Source organism: Solea senegalensis, linkage group LG3 (assembly GCF_019176455.1).
Source record: "Solea senegalensis isolate Sse05_10M linkage group LG3, IFAPA_SoseM_1, whole genome shotgun sequence".
Classification (NCBI taxonomy): domain Eukaryota; kingdom Metazoa; phylum Chordata; class Actinopteri; order Pleuronectiformes; family Soleidae; genus Solea; species Solea senegalensis.
In genome coordinates this window covers 19,006,194-19,028,153 of record NC_058023.1, presented here as the reverse complement: position 1 = coordinate 19,028,153, position 21,960 = coordinate 19,006,194, and the positions used below count along the sequence as shown (strand labels likewise).

Here is a 21,960-nt window from a genome sequence, read left to right as displayed (position 1 = left end):
ACATCTGTTACATTTCAACGACTATCAAATGAGGTCATGACTCTCTGTGTTTCTCAGTATAGCAGGTTTTTTGCGTGTGTGTCTTTGGATACATTCCCAGACTGTTCCATCATACTGCAGCACTATGGCTGTGGCAAGAAGTTTCAGAAGCGGATATTATTGTTAAAATAAACCTGGATATACAGTAGGGTTTCATCACATTGCAATACCATGATACTAAAAATGTATTCTACTTCAACAGCTGCCTGACTATGTGCCTCAGCTCTGCTTCTGTTCTCTTCACCTCGCAGCTCCATAAGTTTCTTGGATGCAGTCAAGATGAGTAACACAGATAATTCAATTCAATTCAATTCAATTTTATTTGTAAAGCGCCAAATCATAACATACATTATCTCAAGGCACTGTACATAGACAACATCAAAGAGAGCAGAGAACCCCAACAGTTCACACAATGAGCAAGCACTAGGCATCAGTGGAGAGAAAAAACTCCCTCTTAACAGGAAGAAATCTCTGACAGAACCAGGCTCACAGATGTGCGGTCATCTGCCTCGACCGGTTGGGGTGAAAAGAAAAATGGGGGACAGATAACATACCAAACTACCAAAACAGCCATTTCCAAAAGTGTTGGTCACTTCTTCACATTTTCTATCACGTTATCCTCCACATGAGGGTCACGGGGGTGCTGGTGCCAGTCCCTGCTGACATAGGGCAAAAGGTGGAGTACACCCAGGTCGCCAGTCCATTGCAGGGCCACATAGGGACAAACAACCATTCACTCTCTCACACCTACAATTAATTTAGACTGTCCAGTTGACCTAATCCCCAAATCTGCTTGTTTTTGGACAGTGGGAGGAACCAAGAGAACCCGGAGTATATTTAAAATACCCATAAAATATGTACGATAGATTTTAAGAACTATTTATAAGGAATAAAACAAAGCCATGGCATTTAACTGATGTTATGATATGTTCTTTTATCTGACCTAATAGGTAATATATATAATACATATAATACATATAGCAATATTGTGATATTGCAATATTGTGATATTGCAGCATACAGGCGTAACATTTTTAGAGAAAACACTATTTTGGTAATTATTCAGACATCCACAGGGGGCAGTGAAGGTTTTGCACAGTAGCTTTAACAAAAAACTTTTTTTATGCAAAAATGTATTTGATAAAGCTTACTTTTTTGAATTACTTGTTTTATTGAAGTTTATACATTTTATCATTTATTGTGCAGACACAAAATCCAAATTGGAGTATGGACCATATGTGTTGATCAATAAATGTTTAGTGAAATCAAGCAATTTTCTTTTGGAGTTTTATTGTATCAACATCATCGGCAGCACAGATTTCTAACCCATATCGGCTGAGCTCTACTGTCATTACATCATTACATCTTCAGTGTTTCTGTGTAATATTCGTGGGAACAGCAGACTACACATGTTATAGCCCTGTAAGAAGATAAATCCATAACATTTTAACTGTTTGTTTGTTTGTTTGAATACTTTCAGTAGTTTACCATGATGTCAGCCCTTTGAAAAGATAAGCCAAACTGTCGATCACAAAACTTCTAGGCTGTTGCATTAAAGTGAAACAGAAAAGGGTTAACTGGCAGTACAGTAAATATTATTTTATATTCAAAACCACATACATTCAATGCATACATGGTCGTGTTCTGCCTCTCCCTTGTCCAACAGGCTCTGCTGTATGCTCACTACTGTATAAACGTTCAATGAATATCACACACCCCTTTTTTATGCTGTATTGGCAAGATTAATTTCATTATATTTTATTTTATTTGACTCCTGCTGAAACTAATGCTCATCTCAAACATAACTGCACTCAACTGTCAAAATGCAAAAGCAAAAATATCAATGTTCTCAGACTGTGATTTAAGCATCACACACCTCAAACGTCATGCACTTACACTATCTATCAGTTTCCTGTAGTTATGACGACGGCCTGGCATTACAGATTCAATTAAAGGGATCCATTCTTCACATGTGTGTTTGTTTAACAGGGAAGGACTGTGTGTTTATCTCAGTATCACAGAATGAGTTTAACAACACAGGCTTTACAATCACACACAATGACATGAATCACACATGATCATTTTACTGACTATCAAATGTGCTGAGCCAATGAGGTACAATTAATCTTTTTTTGTTGAAATGACTGAGGCTACAATGATAAACTAATTATGAACTGATTACAAATGTAATCAGCAACTATTCTGATAATCAGTTTGATCGTTTTTTTTTATAAACAATTATGTGTTGTTCTGGTTTCTTTGCTCCTCTGTATAACAGTAAACTGAATATATGCAAATCATTTGGGAAACACATTGACATTTTACAGAATTTTGATCATTTTATGGCCAAAAAGTATGAAATGAATAAGGAAAAGTATGCCAGCAAAATGATGTCCCTAATTATATGTGATTATATACCTGACCTGATCATACACAATCATTCTGGCAGCATTGTTGGTGTTAAAAATTCTGTAAAGAAATAAAGACCCCATTCACACAACAAGCCTCTGTCGGCCTCTGTTGGTCATATTTGCAGGAAAGGAAACACAAACAGACAGACAGACACACCGAGACACTAAAATCTGGCTCAGCCTGGCCTAGTAAAATCAGGTTGCAGGATCCAGATCCAGTTTCAAGGCTACTATTATTATCATACATATCATCAACATTATTACTGCTATATGCTATAATTAAAGTTGATATCAGTATATATTTTTTTTATCAGCAATCCCTGCTGCTGCTTATTTAAATGGCATTGCAATTCTATAAACATGTCATCACTGACTCAGAATTGTCCTGTATAAACTTAGAACTTGATACAGTTGTTGTGTGAATATAATAGAGATGGTGATAATTGTTATTAACTATCTTCTCTTTCCTGTCTCCTGTAAATGTGATGTTTTGTTTGTAATCTGCTGAACTTGTTTCTGTACATGTGACACCTGCTGCAAGTCCATGCATCCTGGAAGAGGGATCCCTCCTCTGTGGCTCTTCCTGAGGTTTCTCACATTTTTTCCTTGTACAAAGGTTTTCCCTCACTCAGTGTGAGGGTCTAACAGGACAGAGGGTGTCTTGCTGTACAAACACTGTAAAGCCTTTCGAGGGATATTGTGTTTGTGATGTTGGGCTATTGACATATAACTAAAATTGACTTCACAAAAACTAACCACGATCCATTTAAGATGTTATTCATTTAATTGTGCTTGATATCTGATGTAAATACAGTTCAGTAAAAAACTACAGTTGGCATGAAGGCTTCAGCTGATTAACAGATTATAAACACAGTTCTGCTTGAGCGCTCTGCCTGAACTACTGCAATGCTCCATAAATAGTAACAGCACTACAGGTAATAAGAGTGGAGGCCATAGTAACAGTTAACAAGGAGTAAAGGCAAGTATCAGTCAACAGTAGTGCAGCATGCATTAAGCACTAAGTGGTGGGAGTATTAATGGAGAAGACATGCAGGGATACAAACCTGCCAATGTGGGCTATGAACATGGGGCCGCCTGTTAACCTTAATTCCACTCCCTATTTATATACAGTGGACATAATGTATCATCTTGAATTTAGATAATAATAATAATAATAACAATGTTGGTGATTTTATATGAGTTTTGCTTTGTGTCTGCTGTAGCCAGGGTTGCAAATGTTACTTAAACCTCTGGTTTGAAAATAATACTGATATTTAACAGTGAGAGTGCAGATGGCAGCAGATGGAGGACTCCCTTTCTCACTCCTCCTTTTACCTAGCATGTCAGGGTGCTATGGTGGCCTTCACATACCAAAAAGGATGTCAAATAACCATTGACAGTCGCTCTGGTGCTTTTCTCACATCGCTATTAACATCTGCACAGCAGTTAGTGCATTTCTCAAAACAGTTAGTGCAAACTGCAAAACCTAGTGGATAACCTGCAAAAGCACGTCACTTGAATGCTCAAAATGAATAGTCCATTCCTCAAGAGCAAGTATTCATGTCAATGAATCTGCCAGTTTCATCAAAGTGAGAAGCCTTGACACCATCGTTTTGAACAAGAGAGTCAAATGGCTTTGTCATGTTTTCATTATGACAGTTTATTCTCTCGGTGTTTTCCAATGCAAAAAACTCGGTGACAGCACTATACATGACTTGCACAGCCATTTGAAAACTACAGTGAGGTTACACATTGCTGTAGTTAGGGGAGTAAGTGAGTACAAGACGTTTCACATTTTGACTGTATATGCTCTTTGCAATTCTCCAGCATTGTGCGAAAGAAAAATACACTATTAATATAACATTACATATTGTAACTGAACATAGGTACTGTAAATCATTCTGGCACATCCAGACGTTCCTGTCTGTCTGACCACATATTTTCATTTACATCACTACGGATATCATCCCTTGCAATGGAAGGGATTCATCCCTGAGTGACTGTGAACAAGTGGCTTGTCCTCATGAGTGAAAGCTGAAGTTCACCTGAGAGCAATTGTTCAATGTAGGAGACATTTCCAGGAATAAAATTATAAAAAAGGTATATAAAATTAGCTTGACAGAATTTGATAACGAGTTCAACAACTTTGTATGTAATGACTCAAGCAATGAAATGAAGACTATTAGCTTTATTGGGAACGACTATTCAGCATCTATAAGTGTAGTTCATTTTGACTGACATGACATATGACATAATGATAATGTTAAAAACAGCAGAGAATTGTATGAAAGCAACAGATACATGTTCTGTTCTGAGGAAGGAGAAAATGCTACTATGATGTGCACAAATGACTAAATGTTGGGGAGGTTGAACTAATAGTTCTGAGAATTTTCATTCTGATCTGAGAAAAGCACCAAAGCGACTGAGAAAAACTGTAAAATACATTTTAAAAAAAATCATATTGTAAAGCTACAAACAAACAAACAATATATATTTTAAAGTATTTAAAATCCCTCCGTCTTTTATTAAATGTATGCCTATATTCACTGTAGGACTTTGGCAGTGTATTAGTTATGTGACAAACTATAAAATAATAACAGATTGGCTCTTGCATGAAATGACTTCTTTAGCAGATGGTGTAAATTTTAATTACACAGCATGTGAGGCTGAGAAAAATAACACGTCAACTAAACAAAACAGATACTGTCACTTCAATATAGACACTAGATATATAGATAGATAGATAGATAGATAGATAGATAGATAGATAGATAGATAGATAGATAGATAGATAGATAGATAGATAGATAGATAGATAGATACATAGATAGATGCTGTCTGTCATCTGACAGTCTGCACTCACCACAGTGTACAAGGAGGAAAGAGTGACATCTTCAGGAAACATGGCGACATGGCTCGCCTGTAATTGCATGCTTCATTATCCACTGGTATGAAGCTGTCTTTTAAAACCGCAACCTCCGATGAACCTAATTAACTTGTTTCCTTTTTCAAATTTAAAATTGGTAAACGAACCATAACTCATTGAGCGACATAAGAAAAGAACAGGGCTTTGAAACAATGAAACAATAACCAGTAAATGCTTAAATCCATGGTTTTCCACCACAGAATAAGGTTATTGCTGTAGCGCGAGTTGAGTTTTGCCACATGTGCATAACACAGCTTACACACTGTGATTTTCTTGTCAGCAACGCGAACATTGTCGACAAAACTCAGGGGGTTTCGAGTTAGAAAATAGTAAAGTAGACATATCTATTGCCTCTTGTCAAACACCAGCGAGTGAATTCAAATGTTGCCATTGACTTTCTTAGTCCACTATGGTACATATTTTAATTGCATGGAAACCATTGATGTACAATAGAACATCATGGCGCACTGTTGTAGAGTCATGACTGTACGCGCTGCAGCGTCCCTTGCACTCTAACATTCAAACATTTCAATCACCTGATTTAATGGGAATTCTTACAGATCGCCGGCAGAGGTCAAAAACTTGCTGTGATAACATTACTCATCTTCCACGACCTGCTGCTTCACATTTCAGTTTAAAATAAACTGATTTGGTGAATCCAGAAAATTGGGACACTAATGCTTCTTTAATGCTTCACTAATGAGGCTATTCATCCCAACAGATGAAGGACTACAGCGGGTCAAGACACTCTCTGACAATAAACATCCATCTTGTGCTACAGACAGAAAATAACATCCAGACCCCTCCTCCTTGTAATATCTTTGCTAAAAATAGAGCAGCCAGATCTGCTGATCTTTATCAGGATCTGGAGGGAGGAAAAAAAGTCTATTAGAAAATCGAGGACCTTGGCCGGTCCTTTTTCCCCAAGGCACCGCCTCAGGATCAGTCCCACAGCGAGCTGAAGGCGAGACTTTCATAAGAACATCAGTCAGAAATGCAAGAACGGGCAATGATACAATTATGTGTTTTCTATGAAGAGGAGTTAAAAGAGAAGACTCTTCTTATTCATTACAAGATGCTGGGGCTGTTTATGAAACTATGACAATATTACTGAAGAAAAAACAAAAAAAGCTTCTAAGAATAAAGTCGAAACACACGCAAAATACTGAGAGAATAAAATCTTCATTTGCAAGAATTAAGTTGTAATTTGACTTCTTTTACGACTCCCTTGTAGAAAACATAAAGAGATGGGACAAAACACATTTTGGTCAAGAATATAATGAGATATTATCAGAGAAGATAATGTAAACATCATTAAGATTTGAAAATGTCTTCCCTGAATTAAACTTCCTCCAGTGTTTGGTCTAATTGTGAAGCATAACTATTACTATAATTCTCTCACGATATCCTCCACACTAAGCATCTGAACAAATACAATTTCTGATTCGCACTTTCTTTGAATTTTGAGTGCAACAATCAATTGAGTAGTCAGTGATTCATCTTTTAATTCATTCATTCAGTCATCAGAATCAGAAATACTTTATTGATCCCTGAGGGGAAATTGCTTTTGTTACAGCTAATCCAATCAAGAACAGAGAATAACAGATTCACAGCCTAAGATGTAGGTACTGTCTTTGAGAAGACACTGACAAGAGCCCTTCAAGTCTGAACTTTCCCTTTCTGCATCTGACTGTCAAGCTGCTATGCTGCTGTACTAATGTACAATATTAGAAACACAATTGAACTTACATCAGTGAACTGTGTATAATCCTATAATCTAATATATACATTTAAGTGTTGAAATGTGCAACTACATTGGTACTGAAGGTAAATGCAAACGCACAAAAGTACAGTGGACATCTACACATTATTGTTTTCTCTGATTCTGTTTTTGGTTTGTGGACCAAACAAGACATTTGAGAACATCATCATTAATCAACAGTGTTTCAAACATTTTATGGACCAAACAACAACTTCATCAAACAACCAAAATCTATTATAAATACTCTGTGAACACAAACATAAGCAAAATGTATCTTCAATCTTTCACTTTTAAATTCTTTGTAAACTAACTGCACTTACACGTGTTGATCACTAGAGGGTACACTACACAGTGTAAACACAATGTACTAAATGAATATGACAACAGGACCAGTGGTGAAGGTTAGACTGTAGAACACTGTCTTTGTCGGAGAGACACTGACAGCTTTCTGCCCTTCAAGTCTGAACTTTCCCTTTCTGCATCTGACTGTCTGCTGCTACTGCTGCTGCTACTGCTGATGTTACTGCTGCTGCTACTGCTGCTGCTGATGTTACTGCTACTGCTGATGTGCTGCTGCTGCCACCGCCGCTGTTACCGCACTAGCGCCATTGCTACTCGGGTTGCCACGCTGCTAGTGCTGCCGCTATTGCTGCTGCTGCTACCGCTACTGCTGCCACTGCTACCGCTGCCGCTGCTGCTGCTGCTGCTATTACTACCACTGCTGTTACGCCGGCCGCCGTTACTGTTGCCTGCTGCTGCAACCCCGTTACTGCTACCGCTGGTGTGTTACCGCTATGCTGCCACTGCCGCTCGCATTTTACTGTTACTGCTACTCCATTGCTGCTGCTTTACTCGCTACCTGCTTGTTACCTGCCGCTGCTGCATTTTACCACATTGCTATTTAGCACGCTACCGTTGCTGCTACTGCTACCGCTACTGCTGCCGCTGCTGCCGTTACTGCTACCGCCTTACCGCTGCCGCTACCGCTACCGATACCGATACCTGCCGCTACTGCTACCGCCGCTGCTGCTACTGTTACTGCTGCTGCTGCTGCTGTTACTTTTACTGTTACTGCTACTGCTGCTGCTGCTGCTGCTGTTGCTGCTGCTGGGTTTTTATCAGATGAAGCAGAAAACCTCTGTCTACAGCTCCGACAACACAGACAGAAGTCCATTCAAATAAGGACAAAAACTAAAACTACGACATGTTGAAGTCTTGTTCTGCAACAGTGAGAGCGACACATGGCACTATAGAAAATCTCAGAGGCTCAGCACTGCTCTAAATGTCTCTAACATTGATTGGGATAAATGGATTAGGCATGAGAAGATATGAACGTTTCCTGTAATGATTCTATTATTTTATTCTATCCCCATAAAAAACGTGTGACTAACAATATTATTGTGATAATTGTGAAAGAATATAAGTCGAGGTTTGTATCTATAAAGCTTCCAGATGCATAAATGCGCACACATAAATGTCCTTATGTGTAAAAAAAAGTAAAAAATAAAATAAACCTTTAATAAAATAACGCTATAGCTGGTGTGTGTGTGTGTGTTTCTTGCAGACCTGAGACTTGGCCAGACCTCCTGATTCTGAGGACTCTGGGTCGGGCTAGGGTTAGGTACAGTGTGTAGGATTTAGTAGTTGCTGTGGGTGGAGCAGAGACACACCGGACACTTGCATTTACACTTCTGTACAATGTGGTCACAGTGTGTCTCTGACCACCCCCTGAAGTGGTTTGATAGATTGGATCACAATCACAGAAAACACATTATATTGCCAGGTGTAAAGGGCAGCCACACTGTTTAAAGAGTGTGCCGGTTGTGTCAGTGAACACTGTAGACCTCATTTACGCTTGATTTAAGCATTTGAGTCCGTGCACAGAAAACACTCAGGATGTTTTTAGCATGATTAGAAGCCCAGTGTGGCCAAGAGGGATGTGGTGAAAGGAATTAAGGCTTTTTTTCCCCATGGGGGCTGTGCTACACACACACACAGACACACACAGACACACACTTTTAGCTTCCATTCAAAACCATAGAGGGCAATAAAAAACAAATTATCCAGCCAACCACAGAGCCATGGATGGAATTAGGCTGAAATCTCAATGGAAGGAAATTGAGCTGATTGAATTTCCACAGAGCTAATTTGCAATGAATCCCAGACCTTTTTGCTGCGCTGCATGAGAAGTGATTTATAAAGTCTGTGAGGCTAATTAGAAGTTATGATGAGAGGGAGAGGGTGGTTTATTTTTACCGGGATACTTTGGAAAAAGTTTTCAAAGAACTTGAGCTTTGTTGGAATTAATGAGGATAAGAGCATATGTATATACAGTTTGATATTTCCTGTGTTCAGTCTTTTATGTCTTTCTCTTTGACTATCATTAAAAATAAACCTAATTTTCATTCGTTTTTCTCAAGAAATAAATGAAAGAGCTTTTATTTTTCCTTTTTTTTATGTTGGCAGTTGCTGTAGAAATAATAAGCCTTACATTTTGTCTTAGTGTCTTTGGTGCATCTCTGGTTTTGTAGTGCCCTCTGCAGGTAACAGCTGGAGCTTCATTATTATAATAAGAATATTCTTATTCTTATTATAACAACAATAATAATTATACAAATAATAATAATAATAGTATTATTATTATTATTATTGTTAGTATTATTATTAGTAGTGTTATTCTCAATAATAATAATAAGAAGAAGAACAACAATAATAATAAGTAATTATAGTATACATAGTTCCAAAGGGGATGGAAATGATGCCTCATTTTAAATATTTCCAATAAACCAAATCATACAATAGAGACAATCTCACACATACACATACACACACACACACACACACACTGTATGCATGCACAAATTAAATAAGTAAATAAAATGAATAAAAGGCAATAATGTACTCAATTCCCTTGTAAGTCACTTTGGATAAAAGCGTCTGCTAAATGACATGTAACATGTAACATTTAAACATATACAGTATATGGTAGGTATTTTTGGAATCAAAACAATTAAAATACAAAAAGGAATTCAGACAAATGTAATGCAACTTCTTGTAGAATATTAGAGAAAATGTCATTATATATTGATATGTTTATGTTTAATTGAAGATGCAAACCGTCATAAAATATAAAAACAAACTTTTAAATTGTTTTAAATACAGCTAAATTTAAGTAGTTTGATTTTCCACTGTGAAGATCTGAATGTAGACTATTGAAACAAGAGAATCCCTTTTTTATATTTTTGTTTCTTTTATTTTCTACTAAGACAAGCGGATATTTCGTTTGTTCCCATAAGAAACATACAACAAACAAGACAAGGAAAATTGTTTTAAGGAGGGGGAAACATGTACAGAATAAGTTAAGGCAAAGTTTCGTGATACTAAGAAGTGTCAGTCATTTCAAAAGGTAAAACTTTTAAGTGTCAGCAGTGATCAAATATTTCATTTCAGCTCTCAAATGCAACAATTACTGTATTTTAATTGTGTTGTGGTGATTTTACTGTGATTTGTTTTTCCACATTTTACTAAATTAGCATCAACTGCAAAGCGATAATAAAAATATTTGTAAAAGAAGAAACATGGACATAAGATGTAAAATTGATCATGGTGTTGTTGTAGCTGTAACTGACAGCACAAATGACAACATATGTACTTTGTACATTTAGAGACAGCCTGACAGGAAGTTGACATACAGTGAGTTGCCAGGAAACCACAACATTAAAATATAAGGCTTCAGTGATACCACAATGCTGTGACAAACAGAGACACACCTTTAAAAGTAAAGGTGTAAATGTTGACTTCAGGTTTGTAGCTCATTAAAAGATTGTCATTTTCCCTTATGGTGAATAATTGAAAAACATCATGCAGGCACAAGTTACAGGAAAAAAACAAACAAAAAAACATGCACATCTATCATTTGATACATTAACAGCCCGAGTTCCAACCTCTAAAATAAATGTTGTAATATTCTGCAGTCACATCCAACAGCATTAATGCCAATCCTTTTATGGGACAAAAAATAATCTAAATACATATTTAAATACTCAAAAAATAAGATATTTACATTTTGATGGTAAGATTTCTATGCATTTCATCAAGGTCACACTTTCATTTGATTTGTTATTAAGTGTCAAGCCACAATATTAGGTACACCCGTTAACACAAATATCTAATCACCTGGCAGCAACTCAGTGCATGTAGGCATGCAGACATTTTTAAGAAGAGCTTCTGAAGTTCAAACTGAGCATCAGAATAAGGAAGAAACGTTGATTTAAGTGAGGATTTTCACACACACAACTATTTCTATTTAACAGAAAATATATAGCGGGCAGCAGTTCTCTCTCTCTCTCTGGGAGAAAATGTCTAGTTGATGCCAGAGGTCAGACAAATGTCCAGTCTTGATTGAAATGATAGAGAGAAAACCGTTGGGTTCAGTTGAAGACCATCTCTGAACACACAACATGAGCCACAGCAGCAGAAACGTACACTGGGTGCCACTTCATCAGGTGGACCTGTGTACCTAATAAAGCGACCAGAGTCTATAACAATCTCAACCTGAGGGTTAGAGTGAAGCGTTTTTAAAATAATGTCATAAACAGACTCTTTAACAGCAACAAACATGAACGAGTGATGTTTAGTCTCAGTGATACATGTCAGTGGGCCAGCTAAAACTAAATGGAATGCAGCCATAATGGCAGTTGCAGATGTTTGGCAGCATGTTGACCGTGAAGGCAACAAGCCTGTAAAGGCAAAACTGGCAGCAACACACACACACACACACACACACACACACACACACACACACACAGACACACACACACAGACATACAGACACACACACACACAGACACACACAGCCTATTTTTTAGCCTGGAGAAGAGACAGGTGCAAATCTAAACCGATGACAGAGCAAGTCATTTCATTGTGAAGTTTAAAAATGGTGATCATTAGTGTCATCAAATGAGTGGCAACGGGAAAGAACAGGACATTAAAGGCTCTATTTTCACGTCAGCACAAAGACTAAGCCCATGTAGTGACAACCTGTGGTTTGTCTGAAACAACAAGAACAGAGAATCAAACAGAGAAGACGTCACAAGGTGACAGAAACACATTCACTTATATTCCTCTTATATTCCTCTTCGGCATCACTCTTCATACTGAATGAATATAATGTAGTTTGACAACTATAAGCATAGTTTTAATGGCTCAAGAGTCTCTTTTGGTGTGTATGTGAGCCACATGTATAACTTAACTATAAATTGTTTACATGTTGGCAAAATGGCAACTTTGAACAGCTTTTCCCCACTTCTGTTGATGTGTCCACACTAGGGACGGCTCAATGACACTTTTTCACGTCTGATAGAGATACCAATATTAGAACCTTGACACCAATATTTTTTTGCAATTATATTCAGAATCGGTTAATCAGTGGGGTTTTTTGATATTTCAGCTTCTATAAATATAAACATGTTCTTAGTTTCTTTGCTCATAAAAGTTGATTAATTTTGGTTTAAGGGCAAAACAAGACATTTGAGAACATCATCATTTCCAATCGCCACTTTTCAACATTTTCTGAAATTTTCTGGACCAAACAATTAATCGAGTAAATAGTACACAGATAAATAGATAATAAAAAATAATCTATTAATCTTAAACTCCTATTAAACTCCTACATAGTGGCTTTTGCCATGGGCTTGTGACATTGGTTTTACCATTTTTTGAAGAAAACTGTTCAGTATAAAGGTTTTTCTGCCTGGAACAGTTTAGTAATTCATATTAAACAGATCGAGAATAAAGTTATCTACAAGAGATGAGAAAAACTGTTACCAAACATTGTTGTCACTTTCCTGCGCTTTAACTACCTTGTCATTTTGTTGGGGTAAATCTATTGATTTAACACATTTTTTTGTCATTATTATGCTTAATATTTATTATTTAAAATTGTTTGCTATGCTGTCATTGTATCAGTTCAATTGTTGCTTATATTCTTCTTCTTGTGTGTTCCTTTTACGGTTCAAATCTACTGTGTGATTACGACTTGTTGTGGATCCCCAGGAAGACTAGCCATGCTATAGCAGACGGCTAACGGGGATCCTAATAAATAAACAAATTATCTCCTGGTGTCATTACAGCAGCAGAACACGTGCAGTATCTAATAAGAGCATATCACGTGTGCTCACAGCTGATGTACCTGTCATGTCAATGCTTGACAGTGGGCAGGTGTGACACACGGTGCTGGACGGGCTAACGGACAATATGACAATGAGGAGGACAACCTTTCCTCAGGTCTTGTTTAGACTGCAGCCCAGATTGGAATTGAAAAGTATATCCAGATTGTAACCAACCTCATTTTTGGCAGTCTGAACAGCTAAATGACACATGAGCTCCGATCCAGTTTGTTCAATGCGGATTCAAACCACGCATGGAGGTGGTTTTGAATGCGATTGCGATCAGAGGCGCGTTAAACGATCGACAAAGTGGAAGACAATGGTTTAAACATCTGAAGAACGTTTGCGCCGAAGCTCCACATAACTATAACTATAGGACAGAAAGAGGCACAGATTTCTGTCATCCATATATTTATTTTGTTTAGACTACTGTTGTCCAGGGCGTGGCCTGTAACTATATGTGGCAGACGAGACCATGTCACGCAAATTGGCTGTGTTGGTCAGGAAGATCAGATTCTGATCGGGTATGCTAACAAATCTGATTTGGGCTGCAGTCTAAACAAAGCCTTAGAGCTTTAAATAAATTAAGAGGAGATGTTTCTACTGACCTTGTTTAAATGATCTTGTCTCTGTGTTGATCTTTCTGACTGACATAAGTAAACACAGCCCTGTCTCCCATGAGGTTAATGTCTCTTATTAATGCATACTATGTCTTTGATGAATAAGTAAAGAGTATTTTTGGAAGGAAAGCCTTTCAGATAATAAATAATATCACAATTATATCTATAGAGTGCAGCGCAGTCGTGCAGTGAGGTCATTCAGGCCTGGTGCGTCGTCTCAGCCCTGATGCGAGCAACACCTCCTCAGTGTTTGGTTCGTAAGAGTCCTCGAGTGAAGGCATGTGCTCAATTTTCTCCACTCCCTCTTCCTCTTCCTCCTCTTCCTCCTCCTCTTCTTCTGATGCAACTTCTTTCTCCACTTCATCTTCAGAATGCTCTGGTTCCAGCTCCTTCGTCTCCTCAGCCTCTGCTGCGGCTTCATCTGTCGCCTCTGACTGTTTCTGATGGACTTTCTCTGGAGCCTCCGCTGCTCCTGGAGTCACATTGTCTGCTGTTGTGAAGTCATCGGCCCCAAGGGACTCAATCAGGTTGTCCAGGTTACGCTCACATGACACCTCTGAAAGAGTTGAAAAGGTGATATTAAGTAGGGATGCGCAATATTGGCGTTGTCTAATATTGGCTTTAAGACGGCTGTTGCACTGGCCCAACACTGGTCAAAATCACTGGATCGGCTAACGGACAGTTGAAAATGTAAAATCCAATACAATCCTATATATCACATGCTTCACTATGCACACTGTAAAAATGTCAATACAATTCAGCAATAGCACTTTACCCGAGTCATATTGTGGGCTGTTTTTTTTTTTCTTTATGGGAAAAGAATATTTGTAACACAGTTGGAGAATTATGTCTTTGAAAAAGATTGAAATGACACACATGTATTGTTAACATATTCATGGTTTGAAAGGTCTAAAATGACTATATTGGCCGCACATCAGTAATGGCAGATAATTGAGTTTGAGATAACCTATCAGACATGAAATAGTAGTATCGTGCCATCCCTACTTGTATGTAATGTATTATCGGATATGGAAAGCACGTCAACAGACATGGAAAAACCTCCTTGACCTCTATGATTACGCCTTCTCCAAGTACTATTTTTGTTTATTTCTGTTGCACAATGAACAACATTTATATTTTCATATGCTGCTCAATTTCACGACAGAAAACACTAAATGACTCCTGCATTTGGGGAGATCATACATTCTCAACTACAAGCCAGTCTTATTCTTCTTATTTCAGCTTCTCCCTTTAGGGCAGTGGTTCTCTATTATTTTCTGTCATGCCCCCCCCAGAGGACAGAAATGTTTTCACACTCTCCCTGAATCAAAATACTATTGAGATCCTGATCATTTTTATTTATTTATTGGTATAAACCACTGTATGAGTTGTCCTGCCCTGCCTCGCATGCCCCCCCGGCACCTCACCGCGCCCCCACAGGGGGGCCCGCCCCACTATTTGAGAAGTACTGCTTTAGGGGTTGCCACAGATCTACCTCCATCTTGCTCCAGCCCTTGTGTCCTCTTCTGTCACAGGCACAAGACAATGCAAGCAAGTATTTATGGAAAATAAATAATCCGAAATAAAAAAAAAAAGGTTTGTTAAAAATTTGAATTTTGGATTGGAATTACTCGTATTATATTAACACGTATATACACAAAATAAACACAGTTTAATTTAAATTTCAACAGCATTAATTCCATCAGACAAATATACTACATAAATATATAGCATATAAACTTATACTCCTACTGCTCCAAGTCTGCTTTTTATCTGAAAACTGAATAATAATTCTGTTTTGTGAACGAAATAAGACATTTGAGAAGATCATCACTTTTGAGCTTAGGGAGAGTCCAGCCAACATTCATCAACATTTTCTGACATTTTATCATGAAAATAATCGTTAGTTGCAGCCCCTACGGAGTATAATATTGATATGACAATATACCATAGTTCTGACTCATGAGATACAATGATCAATATGCTGCTCCCAAATATTGATATTTTATTTGAAATATTAGGTTGCTCAAAACAGATTATGGCATTTATAGATGGGATAATGGCAGAAAGTGGACAAAATAAAGTGACAAATCCTGTATTTTGTAAGCATCAGCTTGACGTGATGCATCATTATAGAACTGTCATATTATTACATATCGTTTATCACAGCATTGATGTATCATGACATTATTATTTTAAGATAATAAGAAGGCTTCTTACGATAAGAAATAAAATAATGTATGTGACAAAAAATGGATGTTACCTGGATGTTTTCTCTGCATCAAACAAACCACAGGCATCATGCAAAACATGTCAGTCGAGAAGATGCACTAAAAACGTGTCAAAGCCTTCATGAAACACTGTTGTTGTGGCCGTGTTCTGATCGACTTGCAAATGAAGTGTTAAAGTGAATGCAAATCAGTTTTCTACAGCTGTGGATCAGTGTAGCAGCTCGGGTTACATTTATAATGTGGTTCGCTCGAACAAGAGATGCAACTCTGGTCCAAGCCTGAGACACAGGCAGATTTTTGCCAATTAATCTTGACTTTAGACAGACTTTTCTAAACTGAAGCTTGAGTTGCTTTGTAAAACACTTGCTGCCCCACACAAAGTGAGCAAGTAGCAAACTTTTGTCTCAGGTTTAACTGCATGGTTAAGCAACTGGCATTTTCCTGAGATATCATGGGCGTCAGCAGGTGTACATGTTATTGGATGAGTGTTAAGTCTGTTTTTCCTCACAGGAAGCCATGTTTTCAGAAAGAGTCTCAATGTTCACACAGCTCAGACAACACTGACGATGTGTCAGCTACTTCACACACACACACTTGAGTCGGGCCAGACACAGATCAAACTTCCACCATGCCGGAAATGACATACTTCAAACTGACTTAATGTTACGTAAATTAACTCCCAAAATTTGTCAGTGACCAGATTATTGGTTTTAGAATCTATAAGCTTAAGTCTGAACACAGTCAGAGAGAAGTGAGGAGCTCACCATTGACCCTCAGTGGTGGACAGTCCATCCCTCTCTTCTTCATCAGGTAGCGGATGGTTTGGAGTTGAGACATGATCTCGTTTTTCTGCTCCTGTGCCACTGATTTCACACTGCAGAGAAAAGAGGAAAAACATGGACTTTTACTGAGCTAAATATTTCTATTAAATAATAGAATAATATTTTCTATTACATAATTCTGATAATAAAGAGTTGATAAATAAAGAGACCATGGGGGGGCATTCTAGAACTAGTGTTCACAGCTTTTTAAGCGGCTTTAATAATTATACAAGTGAGTGAATCTGTTGTACTGAGGTTTACTGTAGAGGCTCTGTTTGTGATGACACAAATAATTTATTAATTATACTTTATTAAACTTAATTTATTTTTTTATTTTTTATTTTGCTGTGTAAGAAAGCTAGTTAAAGCTCCAGTACGTAACTGTTTTTATTATTATTTAATAATTAATAAAATATCGAGATATATATCGAGTATCGCCATTCAGCTAAAAAATATAGAGATATGACCTTTAGTTCATATTGCCCAACAATACCCTGGCTCGGTTCATTCGGTCGCCGTTTCTGTTATCTGTAATGTGTGCAACATCTTCTTCTCCGTTTTAAAGCACAACTTACAATCCTGGCATATGTACTACCGCGTTTTGTGTCGTTTTGGAGGGTTCTGTGTGGACAAAGATATTTCCTGAAACAATGCCGTGTTTATGGGGAACTTTTTGATAACGGCAAAGAAAAAGATGAATTACGTTTTGTGCCGTTTCTGTGTGGATGTGGCCCTAGTGTGAGGAAAAGGTGTGGAGGTGCACACATGCACATGTGAAATCCGACACCACTGGCCACTTACCAGTTAGTGAGCGGGTCCAGCTGTGTGAGGATAGAATTGAGCATCCTTTCAGTCTGTGCCAGCCTTTGTTCCAGCTCATTCAACTGGTTTTCTGCACAATACAAAGCAAACAATATGATATTAATGCTTCATCTGGACTTTTCATGGTAATCAAATAAGCATGAGCAGAAAACCAAACAAATATATGTATGCAAATAAAGATCCCAGTCCACTCGATACACACCTGCCTCCACTGATTTTTTGGCCCCTTTTGCAAATTTGTCCCTCTGTGCCTGGTCATCAGCAGACCTGATCTGTCAGTGGAAAAGAACTTTGTCAAACACATTTATCATTCAATTCAATACGCCCTCAATTTTGCACGTCAAAAACAAACATCAATAAACGAGTTTGCTGGTTCAGGTAGCCACCACTTCCCACTCGTACCTTTTATTATCAGTGTAGAACAAGAACAGCGGAAGTCCACCAACCACAAGAATATTATGTTACACCAGCATCAACAAACACACACGTAGTCACATCGTATTTCATGCCACACATGACATTTCTCACACTGACAAGTGATAAAACTTACCGCACATAAATCAGTAATCTGTGAATTGATGATGCAAAGGCAGATTGCTCTGCATAGTTCATTCAATGGGACATTTTGGTTGCCCAATAAACAGCGAGCTATCCACACTCTATCTGAGGAAACAAACTCTGGTCTGTTTAAAACAACAAATGACCCTTAGGGGCCAATTTTTTTAATATGTTTTTTCTGCCCCAAAAGGACAGGATGTCAAACTAGGGGCATGGTTAAATCATCGATTCCACCTTTGCTTTCAAAGGTCGAGATTGTGAAATTGTTTTGATCAATATACAATTTACACTCGAGATCGTGACACCAATCTATATCAAAAGGAAACAATCCATCCAGTTTCCCGACTTAGTGGCAGCACACTAATGTGTTGGACACGCTCTTCCAATGTCAAATATTAATTTCCTGACACCTTGTGAGGAAGGATCTTGCATATTGGCTTTACTTTAGTTTAAGTAAGATCATTAGTTTAAGAATTTCTCTTTAAGAACCTCTCTCATGCTCACAGTAGAGTCAAACTGTTTCTCCAGCTCACCTTCAGGAACTTGTAGGCTGCAAACACACCGACTCCAATGGCGTACAGTGGCATCAGTGTGAAAACATAGCCCTTGTTGTTGTTGTTGGATTTGAACTTGTCATTCTTCAGCTCTTGCTCCATCAGCTTCTTCATATGCTGCATGTTCTCAGGGGACTGAGGAGAGCCAGGCCCACTGATGGGGTGATTTCTGAGCCCACCCGGGCCAGGACCTGCAGCAGTCAAGAAAATGACTCATGTCAAGTTCTAATTTATTCAAATCAATCAAGTCATATTAGCTGTTGGATCGAAGATTTATCTAAAAAACAAATGTGTTATTAGTAATTTTTCATATCATGTTGTACTAGTTGAGTAAAGATGCTAAAATTAAATTTGTCATTATGACAGGTTGCGGCTAACTGAAAGGTAATGTACATATCAGCAACCTGTGATCAATCTTCCATGACAGTTTTTCAATTTTGGAAGTATTACACATAGCTGACCAGGAACCAGTCTGAGACATGGAATGGCATAGTTAAAAACATGACTCCCAATGAGGACAAGGACTTCCTAATAAAATTCATGAATGCTAAAACCATATCTTATTGCTATGTTTGCTGCTTTATCTAGACATTAAACAACTTTTTCCAACTGAAATGTTCTTGTCACTTTGTAAAACGCTCACTACCACTATATGGTATATGGTACTTTAATGACCTTGTTAATATCAACACATACATTAACTAATTTGATTGCAATAACCTTTATGCTATGTCAACCACACCTAATATCCTTCATCATCTGAACTATGCAATAAGAAGTTATAGGATTGTACAGTGCCTTGAAGTAACTATAGTAATTATTTTGAAGGGGACAAACATTAGATAGTTTTCAAAATGATTTACAAATATAAGTCTGGAAAGTGTTAAGTGCATGTTCACCTTCCAGCAGGACAATGATCCTAAACATGCAACCAAAACTACAATGGAATAGTTTAGATCAAAGCATATTCATGTATTAGAATGGCCCAGTACATAAGCACTCTACAATTTTCCATATGCATTATTTTTATAGTGATTTTTTTTTGTTTGTTTTTATATACTTTATTAATCCCCTTCAGGAGATTCTTTCTCTGCATTTAACCGATACTCTACTATGAACCTCTCCGAGAACCAGGAGCAGTGGGTAGTTACTGAGCCCTGGAAACAATAGGGGTTGGGTACATTGCTCAGGGGTACCTTAGCCCTTTGACCTGGTGAGGACTCGAACCAGCAACAAACCAACGTTTCCACTTGATTAATTCAAGGGGGTAGTGAATACTTATGCAAGGCGCCGTATATCGGGTACTGTGCCCTGAAAAACACTCACAATAGGTGGATAAATATGAATGGGCAAATATTTAATACTTCATATGCGTGACTTTAAAATGCAGTCAACTAGCCAACATATAGCATTAGCTCCAGTGGATAAAGGTGCGTGCCAAAATGACACATAGTGTAGTGTATATGACATGAGAGAAAGAGAGGACGTAGGGACGATGTTGTAGTGAAAGTCAGGTCCCTCTGCCACAGGAGGAAGGAAATGGCCCTTGCTGGTTTTCTACCAACCTTTTCTGGAGTACCGAGGGTCCATCCGAGTGTCCTTCGCCCCGGCGCCGCCGCCGACACCAAACATCTTCGGCAGGACGACAAACGTGAAGAGCACGGCCGTAAAAGCCAGGGCGACTTGTTGTGATGTTGACAAAACCATCCTGCCGCGAAAGCCACGAGACAAGACAGCGGCCAGAAATGACCACAGAGAACCGCTAACAGACTCGTGAGAAGAGAGGGCAGCCCGGAAGGAAGCGTCCGGCTGTTAGGCGACTGAGGAGTGAAAACAAAGTGACATTTGACATGAGAAACAGCCTGTTCGGCCCTAGACAGCAAGTAGGTCCAGCTGCAGCTAAGCTGCTCCACTCTGCTGACGAGCAGAACATCACTTCCGGTTAAGACCTTTCATAATAAAGCGCTCACTGACGTAGTAATAATAATAAAACGTTTGTTTTAGTGAACCGAGCAAACTAATTATATCAAACTATTTTTACTATACAGTATTTAGCTTTCAGTATTAAGTGATCCTCAGTTTGTTAAATAATATTTATAGTTTTGCTTTACTTTAAATAACTTTTTTAAGCCAATTGTTACATAAAGTCATGGATTACAGATGGAAACTAGCCTTTTGACTAAATCAACCCATATATAAATGTCCATTAAAGGTTCCAGTGTGTAATATTTAGGAGGGTTTAATTGAACATTTTATCCAGGTATGTGAGTGTGTCACTTTAAAATAAAAAAATGGTTTGGTTTTCATAGCCATAGAAGCTGCATCCCATTTATATCAGGAACTCTGAACTGTTAGTGACTTCACCCCCAAGTTCACTGCATTCCAGTTTAGAAGTCGGAAACACAAACTTTAAACAAAATTAAACAATATTATGTGTATGACTGCTTTACTGTGAAACAAATATGATAGAAATGCTACTAACGTAAAAGTGGTGGTGTGTGTTTGTAGAGTGGCAGCCATCTGGAATCCCATATTGGGGTTGTTGAGGTTGCTCCAAGTTTCTGAGTAAGAAATCCAAGTTCAGTGTATAGAACACTCAATGACCTTGTAATTCCGAGATCCAAAACCTATCACTTAGCCTTTAGGCAAGGGCCTAGCTTTACAGGGGCCGCCATCTTGTGCTGTCATGTTTGTAGAGCAGCCCAAAACAGTCCCACCACCCAGAGTGTGTGTTTTGCATTATGAAGCAGAAGTGTACTTTTCAAGCAAAGAAAAAAACATGGCCAGCATAGTCTCTTGATGCACCTGGAAAGAGTAGGCTTGGGCAGAGGAGTTCTCCGTGCATTGCAGTCTGCAGTCTCACCATTACATGTCACAAGTACACACTGGACCTTATTATTATGTAAATTAACCAATAACTTCAAAAGACATTTTATATAATCACATGTGAGTGGTCCACACAGGGAGCCCAGAGCTGTCAACATGCCCCTACAGTAGCCTAGAAGGGACAAACCAAAAACCTTTCCTGTCCTGTTTTTGTGTGAAACAA

At 38.2% G+C, this 21,960-nt stretch overlaps 1 protein-coding gene across 1 annotated transcript; it reads right to left on the bottom strand.

Annotated features, from left to right (window-relative positions):
- Nucleotides 1-10,368: 10,368 nt before the first annotated feature.
- On the bottom strand, nucleotides 10,369-20,836 carry ccdc107 (coiled-coil domain containing 107). The gene is made up of 6 exons (XM_044022434.1): nucleotides 20,477-20,836; nucleotides 18,891-19,102; nucleotides 18,002-18,071; nucleotides 17,779-17,869; nucleotides 16,921-17,030; nucleotides 10,369-14,481 (listed from the first exon to the last, which is right to left on the bottom strand). The coding sequence occupies exons 1-6, from the start codon at nucleotides 20,616-20,618 to the stop codon at nucleotides 14,120-14,122; spliced, it is 987 nt and encodes a 328-aa protein (XP_043878369.1). The 5' UTR covers nucleotides 20,619-20,836; the 3' UTR covers nucleotides 10,369-14,119.
- Nucleotides 20,837-21,960: the final 1,124 nt, after the last annotated feature.

Coding starts and splice junctions, on each gene's coding strand:
- ccdc107 (XM_044022434.1), bottom strand. CDS start 20,618: ATGGTTTTGTCAACATCACAACAAGTCGCCCTGGCTTTTACGGCCGTG. Junction 17,870..18,001: donor CAAAAAATCAGTGGAGGCAG/GTGTGTATCGAG, acceptor TGTATTGTGCAG/AAAACCAGTTGAATGAGCTG. Junction 14,482..16,920: donor TCCACCACTGAGGGTCAATG/GTGAGCTCCTCA, acceptor CAACTCTTTCAG/AGGTGTCATGTGAGCGTAAC.